The sequence below is a fragment of the Oryctolagus cuniculus genome, chromosome 3, assembly GCF_964237555.1.
Source record: "Oryctolagus cuniculus chromosome 3, mOryCun1.1, whole genome shotgun sequence".
Classification (NCBI taxonomy): Eukaryota; Metazoa; Chordata; class Mammalia; order Lagomorpha; family Leporidae; genus Oryctolagus; species Oryctolagus cuniculus.
In genome coordinates, this window is record NC_091434.1 from 69,120,872 (window position 1) to 69,133,857 (window position 12,986).

The 12,986-nt window shown below is 38.4% G+C and overlaps 1 protein-coding gene across 2 annotated transcripts in view; it reads right to left on the bottom strand.

Moving 5' to 3' along the window:
• Nucleotides 1-692: 692 nt before the first annotated feature.
• HAT1 (histone acetyltransferase 1) overlaps nucleotides 693-12,986 on the bottom strand; it is a 79,879-nt gene continuing 67,585 nt past the window's right edge. For both annotated transcript variants that reach the window (XM_002712286.5, XM_017342928.3), the window contains exons 9-11: nucleotides 12,290-12,441; nucleotides 9,674-9,790; nucleotides 693-1,142 (exon numbers count right to left, since the gene is read on the bottom strand). In XM_002712286.5, the coding sequence (XP_002712332.4) occupies nucleotides 975-1,142; nucleotides 9,674-9,790; nucleotides 12,290-12,441 (437 nt within the window). In that variant the 3' untranslated portion in view covers nucleotides 693-974. The remainder of the gene's footprint in view (nucleotides 1,143-9,673; nucleotides 9,791-12,289; nucleotides 12,442-12,986) is intronic.

Consider the following 12,986-nt stretch of genomic DNA (forward strand, 5'->3'; position numbering starts at 1 on the left):
TTTGGCAGGTCTGACTAACGGAAAGTTTGATCTAAGGACAAGACAGTGCTTGTCCAAGTTGAAATTTTGCCCTCATCATCAAACAAACCAGACTTTTAAAAATAAAACTCAACTTAATCCTGTTTTTGCTGTTATATAACATTGGCACACATTATACACACTTTTTAAGCTTTTACTTTTAGCGATTCCGTATCAAGCAACTTATAATTTATTATTACTTTATTTCCTGTTGTACTCAGTATCTTGGTAACTATGGCAAATCCTAACATGCATCTCATTTTATAAAGGATGTATTTCAATAAAAGTGTGGTAAACTAAATTTTACAAGCTGCTATCCTCTCATTATTAATAAAATGTTTATGCTAACTTCTAAATTATCTTCAGTTAATATATGATATCAAACATTTAGGTTTTAGGCTGTAGCTCGTTTCCTTTTTCTCTCTTAGCTACCTACCCCCAACAAGCCATTACAGGAGTTTATTTAACACAAAACAAACCTATACCAGGAACATTTCCTATTTAGAAAAATATAGGAAAAATAAATTACTAGGATGAGTTTTCTTAATGTATTGTAAAGGTGTCATATAAAAATCTCAGAAACAAATTATGGGAGGCATGATATTAAAAGCATAAAATCTAAGATTTTGAACAAGACAAAGTTTATCCTAAGTATTTAAGAATCTTAACACACATTAACGTATCACAACTAAGCATTTATTATACTGTTTAAGAAGGTAAGCAACTGCAGTGATATTTCAGAAGCTATATCTTTTTTCTTAAATGTAATATATGCTCATAAACTCTAGACAGTATTTTAAAATATACAATCTCTCCAAAAGAAAATATTCAACTAAAGATAGACAACTTTTAATGTAAGTAAATGTTACTAGATTTTAAAATTAAAGTCATCATCAGATTTTTCACAGCACAATGTACAGAAATTTGCAAGCTTCCTGTACATAGTAGTATAATCTTTACTCTTGAGCAAGTCGTTCAATAACACGCCGGTAATCTTCCACTAGTTCCTGAAAGCTTTCTTCCAGCTGTTCATGTTGCATGCTTATTTCTATTTGGTTCATCTGGTTTGTCAGTTCTTCTGGTCTGAGACATTTTCTCATCTTAGCAAGATCTCTCTGCTTTTTCTAAGCAACAAACACAATTTATTTGTTAGACAAAGAAAGCAGTTATACATATTTATAACCTTACATTTTAAGTCTCCAGTGTTAAAAATAAGAACAACGGAAATGTAGTCAAAGTTGTCCTATACATTTCTTAAGGAAGCCTAAACATAATGTTAACCATGAATTGCAACCCTTTAAAATCACTTAAAATTGTTTTAAGTGACGCCGACACAGTAACTAGTAGCCCCCTCCAAAGCATAGTCAAGAATTCTGTCCTGTATAGACACTCAAACTATTTTAATGAATAAAACACATTAACTGAAGAAAGGTAACCAATATTAAGTGCCATTATTTTTTACTTCACTATTCTAACACTGATTGATTATGTTCATTTTTAATTCAAATCTGGCCTTTTTTCTTGCCACTATGCTCATTTCTAGTTTGTCCTACCCAGAGACGTATTTATGGACCATATACTAACTTTAACATTTTGGAACTATTGGAAAACTGTGGAAAAGTTTTAGATAAATGAAAATCGGTCAGATTTTAAAATATGTCAATTAGCATTCAGTGAATCTCAGTACTAAGTTCCAGATATATGTTATTTTTAAAAAACAGACAGAAGGGGAAGATGCTCCAATGATTTCACTCCCCAAATGCCTGCACGAGCTGGGCTGGGTTCAAGGCCAAGGAGAGAACTGGAAACTCAATCCAGGTCTCCCCCACATAGGCAGCAGGAACCTTGAGCCTTCACTGCCTGCTCCCCTACCCTCGCCCAGTCTCCATTAGCAGAAAGCCAGAGCCAGGAATGGAAGTGGCCACTGTACCCAAGTACCCCAATATGGTACATGAGTGCCCTAATCAGCTTAAGTTTTAACTGCTGCACCAAATGTATTATGAAGCTCTCCCCATGATTCTGAGAAGTATACTGCTGTGCTGAGGCATGTGCAAAACGGAGCTGGTAACAACTTTATGCAGGACACCATGTTAGAACATACTGTGTCAGTGATACTCGTAAGAGGACTGGACAACTGAGGTAGCAGCTACTGCTGTAGTTCAAGCCAGGGGTGATAAAACTCTTAGTAGCAGCAGACATGGAGAGTGCAGGGCAGATCTACAGGATAAAGTACTGGGTGACAGGAGGAAGAATGATGAAAAACAAACAACAAGATTCCTGGTAGTGGCAACACTGCAATACATGAAATTGTCATGCTTTAAGATAATCTGCTCTATGGGGCCTGCGCTGTGGTGTAGTGGGTAAAGCTGCCGCCTGCAGTGCTGGCATCCCATATGGGTGCTGGTTCGAGTCCTGGCTGCTCCACTTCCTATCCAGCTCTCTCCTATGGCCTAGGAAAGCAGTGGAAGACAGCCCAACGTGGGAGACCTGGAAGAAGCTCCTGGCTCCTAGCTTCGGATCAGCGCAGCTCCGGCCACTGTGACCAAATGGGGAGTGAACCAATGGATGGAAGACCTCTCTCTCTCTCTCTCTCTCTCTCTCTGTAACTCTGCCTTTCAAGTAAATAAATAAATCTTTTTTAAAAAAAAGATAATCTGCTCTAGATTAAAATATCAATTCTGTTTTACTGGAGCATATAATAAAGAGCCGACTTCACAGATATTAGAAGTCACATACGTTAACTCATATAATCCTAATAGTGCTGAGATAGGTATTAGATGGAGAACAAAAAGGAGACAGGAATTAAGTAACTCGCCCAAGCTCACAGAGCTAGCTAGCAAGCTGAGAAACCAGGATTCAAACCCTGACAGTCCAGTGGGGAGTCCAAATATTAGTTTTTGTGTTAAAATGCCTTTCAAGAGACAAGTAAAAAAGAAAAATCTTAAAAAAATACCTTAAACTATCATAAAAATTAACAAATGCATCTTACTAGGGGCCCTAATAATTTTAGAAAACCAGGCAAATCTGTCATGATCATCATTTAAAAAGCTTAAAATTAAACATTTCTAAAGCAAGGTACAGTAAAGTACTAGAAGTAAGCTTATATTGAAATAAGCTGACACTACAAAGAAAAATTGATCCTGTGTATAAATTGTAATTGTTTCATTAACTTTTTATAGTCCCTAAACTACATATTCTGTTTTGTCCACATGTGATGTATTATAAATTAACTTTTTAAAACATTTATTTTAAAAAAAGAACTTAAGCTCATTTGCAGAAGACCTCTATTCAGCATTAACACCTGGGAGCACAAGTGCACCCTGGAAGAGAACTTTCATATTAGAATGGCTGGAGACTTTCTTTAGTCTTGAAAATAATTCTTTTCCCAATACAAACAAAAACTTCTGTTTCATACAGTAGTGCTGTTGACACTATGCAATTAATGCAAATTTAAAATGGTATTGAAGTCACTTTATTTATATTAAATCTGACCTGAATATGAATTCATTTCCAGAAAATAAAACTTCTTGGCTAGTTTTCAGATTCCAAAAAGGCTTATAAATATATTTTTAAAAATGACATCATTCCTAAGATCTCCTTAACTTCTAACTGTTGAACATTCCCTTTTGTGAAGTACAGTGTAGACAGGTTCTTTTGTAAGAATTTATTGAAATAAAAATGGTGTTGAGGCATATAAATTCCCAAGACTTTCCAAGACGTTTTACAAGACTTCTTTGAAGACATACACACTATGGAAATGAAAAGCCTCCCTAGTGAGTTCACTTCCTCAGTAGGGAAGCATTCCCATGTTGTGGAAAGGAAGCCAAATTCCCAGATGTTAGTAACTTGTCCTGCCAGAACCAGACCCCAACACTGGGTTTCCTGATTCCAAATCCAATGACATTGTAACAAGAATTATAGATTCTCTACCTATAAACCAATTATTAATTAATATATGCCTGTGAAACAAAGGTTTCAATGCTAAAAACCAAGCAGTTGTATCAATTTCTTTTTAGCCACCTTTTTCAGACTTACCATTTTTGAACACCTGAAGATTAATTCTGTACTACATATAGAGTCTCTTTTTAAATGATTCTAGTTAACAAAGGCTGTTTTGCCTTCTTTTTTTAGCACTTAAACAAATAAATTATCAGTGTTTAAAGGAAGGGAAAGGTACTGTCAATTTATAGCCAAACAGATTCTTAGAGGGAGAGAAACTATATTAAGCTAAGTATACTTAAACTGGTGGTTGGTTAGCCTATTTATTTATTTATTTTTATTTTGTTTCTCCCCAAAGAAAGCTTTTTTTTTTTTTTTAAAGAAATACAAACTTAATGCACTTCATGAGTGCAACTTTAGGAATATAGTGATTCTTCCCACCCAACACTCCTACCCCTCCTCCTCTTCCTGCTCCCATTCCCGGTCCCATTCTCCACTAAGATCCATTTTCGATTAACTTTATACACAGAAGACCAACTCTATACTACATAAAGAGTTCAACAATTTGCACAAAAAAACAAAACAAAACCAAAAAATCCTGTTCCTCAACAGTCAAGACAAGGGATGTTCAAAGTCATTGCATCTTGAATTTCACTTTTTTTTTTTAGAAACTTAATTTAACAAAGCACCCAAGAATGATACATCTTTTGCAAGCACTTAGACATAATTTTGATACAACTTTTTGAGGACAGACTTTTTTTTAATTAATTTATTTATCTGAAAGGTGAAGTTACATAGAGATCAATCTTCCATCCACTGGTTCACACCCCAAATGGCTGTTATCAATCAGGGATGAGCCAGGCTGAAGCCAGGAGCCTGGAACTCCATCTGGATCTCCTACATGGGTGTAGGGCCCCCAGGACTTGGGTCATCTTCTGCTGGTTTTCTAGGAACATTAGCAGGGAGCTGGATCAAAAGTGGGGCAAGTCAAGACTTGAACAGCTGCCCATATGGAATGCTGGTATTGCATAGGGCAGCTTAACCTGCTGCACTGCAACACTGGCCCCAGTAGTTAAGACACCAGTGTCCCACACCGGAGTATCTGAGTTTGATTCCTGGCTTGGGCTCCTGATTTTAGTTGCCTGGTAATGGAGATCCAAGGAAGCAGAGGTAATGACCCAAGCAAGCAACTGGATTCCTGCCACCCACACTGGAGACCTGGCTTGAGTTTCTGCCTCCCCACTTTAGCTCAGCACAATGCTGGCTTCTGCAGGTATTTGGGTAATGAGCAAGTAAATGGGAGCTTCCCTCTCTGCCTTTCAGATGAATAAATAAATAATTTAAAAAATAAAACCCATTTCAGGGTCAGTTAAGCCGATGCTGGTGACCTCAGTTGGAGTCCTGGCTATGAAAGACCCAGATAAGAGTTCCAGGCTCCTGGCTTCATCCTGGCCTAGTCCAGGCCATTATAGCCATTTGGGAAGTGAAGCAGCACATGTAAGATCTCTATTTCTCTACTTTTCAATCTAAAAAACCATACCAAAACAAAAACACTACATTTCTTTAGGGTGGGTATTTGGCATAGTGATTAAGATACCACTAGGGATGCTCACATCCCATATCAGAGTACCTGAGAGTTGGACTCTGAGCTCCATTCCACATTCTGGCTTCCTGCTAATGCACACAATGGGAGACAGCAGAGGGATTGTTTAAGTACTTGGGTCCCTGCTACCCACATGAGAGACTTGGATTGAGTCCTGGCTCCTGGCTTTGGCCTGGCCCAGCTCTAGCTGCTCAAGATATCTGGGGCATAAACTAGCATACCAAGCTCATACTGGTGACTCCCAACTGGAGTCCTGGCTGTGAAAGACCCAGATAAGAGTTCCAGACTCCTGGCTTCCCCCAGGAAGAACTCTGGATGAGAGCTCTCTGTCTCTGCCTTTCAAATTAAAAACAGAAAAATGCATACAAATGCTTCTATCTTGTTCTCTTTTTTTTTAAATTTAGGAATATCTCTCATTTGCTACATCTGTATAAGAAATCACATAAATATCTGAAATATATAAATTATCTCATGCTACTGAAAGTTCTAATCTTGAATACTGTCACCTGTTCTTTATGTTTATATTTCTTAAGTAAATTTTCCAGCTAACAAATTAAATATTGGAAAAGCCTGGGGCTGGTGCTGTGGCATAGAGGTTAAGCCGCCGCCTGCAGTGCCAGCATCCCATATGGGAGCCAGTTCAAGACCCGGCTGCTCCACTTCCCATCCAGCTCTGTGGTTGCCTGGGAAAGCGGTAGAGGATGGCCCAACTCCTTGGGCCCCTGCACCCACATGGGAGATGTGGAGGAAGTTCCTGGCTCCTGGCTTCGGATCGGCACAGCTACAGCCACTGCAACCAACTGGGAAGTGAACCAGTGGATGGAAGCCCTCTCTCTCTCTTTGCCTCTCCTCTCTGTGTAACTTTCTGACTTTCAAATAAATAAATGCTTAACAAAAAAAGGGGGGGAGGGGAAGCCTTCAGAAATACCATTTTTTTAAAGTTAAACTTGTTTTTAATTAATTTAGATATCATTTTACAATGCAAAATTATATAAAAGATTTAGAGGAATAAAATTAAGGAAACACAACAATGCATAAAGGATTCCACTCATTTAAATTTTTAAACATTAATCATTAAAAGGATTTGAAGAGGGGGCTAGCATTGTGGCACAGTGAATCAAGCCACTGCCTGTGACATGGGCATCCCACATCAGAGAGAGAATTCAAGTCCCAGTTGCTCCACTCCTATGCAGCTCCTTTCTGATGTATTTTGGGAAGGCTGAGGAAGACAGCCCATGTGCTTGGCCCCCGCAACCCACATGGGAGATCCAGTGGAGACCCAGGGTCCCAGCTTTGGACTTGTCCAGCCCCAGCCATTGCATTCATTTAGGGAGCAAACCAGTAAATAGAATCTCTCTCTCTCTCTCTCTGTGCATGTGTGTGTGTGTGTACCTCTCTCCTCATTTTATTTCAAATAAATAAAATATATAAAAATATATGAAAAATGTTTATAAAAACACAGTGGTACACAAATCTGCAAAATAATGTTGTAATAAAATTTTAGAAACAAAAATAGGATAAAATAGCCTGTTGAAAGAATCAGTTTACTGTACAAAATTGTATTATATGTAAAAGTAAGGTTATGATAACCTAATGCTGAGAAATATTTTTAATTCCATTCTTTATTGAAAAAAACCAGAAATATGCAATCCTCTGGTTAGCACTTTATATAAGACTAAATATAAAATGATTATATTAAAATATCACAAATAGAAATGTCTTAAACTATAACAAATGTTCATGGAATGATTTAGTAGTTGTCAGATCATGTACTCAATAATGTGTAACGGTTGGTTCTCTTCTTATTTTCTACCATCAGAAATACTATTTCTACCTATTTTCTGATATCTCAGAATTTTTAACTTCCAAGATTGTTACTTTGAACAATTTTTTTCAATATTTATTTGAAAGGCATAGTTATTTATGGATCTTCCATCTGCTGGTTCACTTCCTAGATGGCCACAACAGCTAGGGATGGGGCCAGACCAAAGTCAGGAGCCAGGAGCTTCTTCCAGGTCTCCCACATGGGTGGTAGGGGCCCAAGGATTTGAACCATCTTCTGCTGCTTTCCCAGGCACATTAGCAGGGAACTGGATCAGAAGTGGAGCAGCTAGGACCCAAACCAGGGCCCAGATGGGATGATGGCAGTGCAGGCGGCAGCTTAACATGCTGTACCATAGTACTGGCCCCATTTTGGGCAATTTTAAAAATATATTTATTTTTTTCTTCTACTTGCAAAGTACAGTGACAGTGAGAGATACAGAGGGAGAAAAACAAAGAGATCTGGGGCTGGCGCTGTGGTGTAGAATGTAAAAACCGCCACCTGCAGTGCCAGCATCCTATGTGGGTGCTTGTTCGAGTCCTAGCCACTCCACTTCTGATCCAGCTTTCTGCTATGGCCTGGGAAAGCAGCAGATGGTCCAAGCTCTTGGGTCCCTGCACCTACAAAGACCCAGAAGAGGCTCCTGGCTTCAGATCGACACAGCTCCAGCTGTTGAGGCCACTTGGGGAATGAACCAGTAGATGGAAGACTTCCCTCTCTCTCTTTCTCTCATTCTCCCTCTCTGTAACTCTGCGGAAGGAAGGAAGGGAGGAAGGGGGGAGGGGAAGGGCATTTGGTTCGTTCTCCAAATGCCCGCAACAGTCAGGGTTGGGCCAAGCTGAGCCAGAAGCCTTGAATTCCATCTGGGTCTTTCAAATGAGTGACAGGGGCCCAAGAATTTAAGCTATCATTTACTGCCTCTCAGGTGCATTAGAAAGAGGAGCAGCCAGGATTTGAAGCAGCACTCCAATATGGGGAAGCAGGCATCCCAACCAGTGGCTTAACCCACTGTGTCACCAGCCAGCCCCTAGACAATCTCTGAGAGGACCAATATAATAGTTATATATAATAATCACAATTATTCATTAGTCAGTTAATTTACTTGCTTGAATTTTAAGGCAGATTCTGTCATTTATATTTTCAGCAATTGGGTTATGCATGTCTACAGGTATAATATATATAAATGTTATAACCACATGTTCAGGTACTCAACTTGTAAAATACATTAATAAATGTTCTCCCTAATATCTCATTATTCAGTTATAACTATATAGAAAATTCTTACACAAATTAGTATGAACAACATCTACTCAAACAGTAGCAAAATGTTAAGATCAAATCTTATCTAGGAGGGAGAATTTCTGCATTAAAAGGAGAAAACTATGGTAGAAGTAGGGGAAAAGACAAGAAAGAATGTTTGAAAAAAGCAGAGCCGCCTACTATGGTCTAGTAGGTAAAGCCACTGACTGTACTGCTGCATCCCGTATGAGTACCAGTTCAAGTCCTGGCTGTTATATATTTCTAATCCAGCTCCCTGCTAATGTATCTGAGAAAGTGCTGGAAGATGGCTCAAGTACTTGAGCCCCTGGACCCAGATGGGAAACCCCTAAGAAACTCCTGGTTCCTAGCTTCAGATCAGCCCAGCTCTGGCCGTTATAGCCATTTTGGGGAGTGACTCAATGGATGGAAATCTCTCTGTTTCTCCTCTCTAACTCTGCTTTTCAAATAAATAAATAAATAAATCTTTTTTTTTAAAGAGGTAAACAAAACTGAGTTATATTTTCAGCTGTAGTAAGGTACAGAGGTTATAAATGGCAACCAAGGCTATTTTTAAGAATAAAAGCAAAAGAGAATGTGACAAATGGGAAGATACAAAGCTTGGAAAAAATAAACAAGAAAACTAACGAGGGAAGAGTCTGGGTATTCATTCAGATTTTTAAAAAGACACACATAAAAAAAAAAAAAAAACTAACCATGATTGGGATGACTTTTAAAGTGAATGAAAAATTTTATAGCTTACATTGGAAAATGAGAATTTTTATAACAAGGATATTTTGTTTTATCGAATTTAGCAAAATGATTTGAACTCTCCCATACACTGCAATTGCTAGCTTTTCTGATGTTTATTTTTTTTTTAAGATTTACTTATTTATTTGAATGACAGAGTTACAGAGAGGCAGAGGCAGAGAGAGGTCTTCCATTTCTCTTTACATGCTACACCACAACACTGGCCCCTTCTTATGTTTTAAACAATGACAATACAATGGTTAATAAGAGTTTGAAAGTCATACCTTATATGGGCTAATTAGTCTTCTTTTAATATCCAATCTATAGCTTCTATATTGTTCAGCATCACTCATGTCAGTTACAAGGAGGCGAAGAATTTCATAAACCCGTCTAGCATGTTGCTGTTAAATAAAGAAAAATGTGAACATTTTCAAATTAAAAAAAAAAAAAAAAAAAAAAAAAACAGTGACATTTCCAAAAGAATACATGATATGTTTAATGTCTGCCATGGACAAAGAATTGTATTAAATACTAGAGGAAAAACAGTAAAGGAGCTAGCAGTGTACTGAGTGAAACAAATGAACAAGGCATGCTTAATTTAATCACAGAAGTGCTGATGAGTTCTTGCAGTAGTGCACCTAATGAATGTGGGAAATGCTAGGGGAATAAAACCTCAGGTGAATCTTGAAAATGAGTATGCCATTCTGGAAAGAGGTGAGGGCACTGTGTTGGTATGTATGTATGCCTGAGTACATATATGCCCATGTACAGAAAAGCCTGACATTCCTAAAGTAAAAAATAACCAAGAAGTAGGAAGGAAGACAGTGAGGATGAAGCCTTATTTACTGGGGTAAAGAGCTAAACTTCACCCCAGTGGATGATAGTCTTGATATGGGAGACTAGGCAATGAACACAAATGTGAATTCTAAGAAAACCATTATTTTAGCTATATGGAAACATTAGCAAAAGAAGGGCAAAGAAACCAATTAAGTCAATAAACTAGGGGCTGGCACTGTGGCATAGGAGGTAAGGCTACCACCTGTGACAACAGACATCCCATATGGACGCCAGCTATGTCCTGGCTACTCCACTTTCAATCCAGTTCCTGACTGATGGCCTGGGAAAAGCAGAGGAAGATAGCCCAAGTATTTGGGTCCCTGCTACCTACATGAGAGACCCAGATGAAGCCTCTGGCTGCTGGCAATGGCCCAATTGTGGCCATCTGGGGAGTGAACCAAAAGATAGAAGAGCTCTCTAACTGACTTTCAAATAAATAAATGAATTAATTAATTGAAAAAAATTAAACAAAAGAAGTTAAGCTACTAAACCAGTGCCCCCTCCCTGCAAAATGACGGCATGAACTGTGACAGTACAAATAATAAGGGGACAAAGATTCTAGTAAAAAGAAAAAGATGACCAGGAGGAAGCTATAAAATGACAGTTTTCACAGCCATGGAGTAGATTCAGAAGGCAACAGAACATACTAATAGGATGAAAATTCTAGCCTGAGGGCGAGAGCTTAAGCAGTATCAGTAAGTGTTAAAACCATAAGGTTAGTTAACATCACCTGAGGAAAACATATACCATGATAACAGAGCAAAGGTCAGAATCCTGTAGTAACAGGTAAAGGGCAGACAGAGGACACCACAAATGGTTTAAAGAATATCAGGAGAATAAAAATTCTGGTTTCACTGAAGCCGAAAAATTTCTGTTTGTGCTGTTTAACTTTTAATTTTATTTGAGCAGGGAGGTATGCTATGGGTAGGTTAGGAAAAACAATATTTGTACTTTCTGGAGGGGATACCTGAGTCAAGCCTGAAAAAAATTAGAGTGAGTACCATTTGGCCAGGCAATAGGAGAAGTGGGTACCTGGATAAAAGGAACAGTGTATGTAAAGGGACACAGAAAGATATGGCACAATGGGGAAATGCAAGCAGTTCAGTAATGCCAGAGCAGGTAGGAAACTGGAGCTAGCAGAGCAGGCAGGATACAGATTATGATGGGCTCTGTGGACCTATTTAGGAGCTTGAATTCCTTTAAAAAAAAAAAAAAAATGGAAGTGGCATAGTATTTGCATGTGATAACCTACACATATATTTCCGTATAAATTTTTTCTTAAATTTTGTTTAGGTGAGAGGCAGAGATAGAGATGACAGATTATCTTAGATAGATAAAGGGAAGAAGGCAGGAAGCATGGAAGGGCAAGCTTCCTCAAATGCTTACAACACTTGCTAGCTGGGAACAAAGCCAGAAGCCAAGAACATCTCTAGGGCTGCCATGTGGATGGGCAAGAATCCAATCATTTGAGCCATCACCACTGCCTTCTAGGATCTGCATTAGCAGGAAGCTGCAGTTAAGAGTGGAGCTAGGTATTTTTTTAAAGATTTGGTTATTTATTTCAAAGGCCCGGCGGGGGGGGGGGGGGGTGTAAAGGAAGGGAGAGAGAGAGAGAGAGGGAGAGAGAGAGGGAGAGGGAGAGGGAGAGGGAGAGGGAGAGAGAGAGGTCTTCCATCCACTAGTTCACTCCCCAGATGGCCACAATGGCTGGAGCTGCACTGATCCAAAGCCAGGAGCCAGGAGTTTTTTTTCTAGGTCTCCCATGTGGGTGTAGGGGCCCAAGGACTTGGGCCATCTTCTACTGCTTTCCCAGGCCTTAGCAGAGAGCTGGATCGGAAGTGGATCAGCTGGGACTGAACTGGCACCCACATGGGATGCTGGGATTGCAGGCCAAGGCTTTTAACCTGGCTGCATCACAGTGCCAGCCCCAAGAACCTATACTCTTAACTACTGCTACTTCCCACACATGTACTCTTAATGTCCATACTATGTTGTAGTTAAGCTATATACTTTAATAAAAAAAAAATTAACTTTACATCTTTTTTCCTACAAAATAAAAATACCTTATTTATTTTGAATTTTTGTTGTGCCTCTATCGCCATTTCTTCATTGAATCCTTGCATTAACTTTTCTCGGGAAAAACAGGGCAAATCTTGGCAAAGCTTCACAAGCACAAAATCTCTTAATTTCACATAGCTTTTGGATGGATCTTCCGCTGAAGAAATAAAGCAGAATAACACATTCTTTACATAACATGATTCCTTTATCATCTGTAATTTCAACGTATTTGGTAGGCTAGAAATGCAAGTATTCTTAAAACTACAAACAAAATTTACAACATGAAAAGATTATTCCTTATAAAAGAACTATTACCTTTGCCAAGTAAAATCACATGTGTGATGCTTTTGTAAAAACATTTTATTGTTTGTGAAATAAGAACTCATTTCAAATTTAAACTTTTTGACTGGTATATTATCACATGCATCTTAGCTTTATTAAAAAAAAAAGTATCTCTATAAATGAGATTCAAGTTTGGATAAACAATTCCAAATGCAAGAATATTTTTGATGGCTAAGAGTTTCAAAGCTCAATTTTACCTCCCTTTCTTTAATTCGATAACCTTTAGAGTCTTCTATATTTGTTACACAATTAAAAAAAATGTCTTCCCTTTATAAAAGCAAACCCTTTTTGGGGCTGGTATTGTGGCGTAGCAGATTAAGATGCCACCTGCATGGGCACCATTTCCAAAGCCCAGCTGCT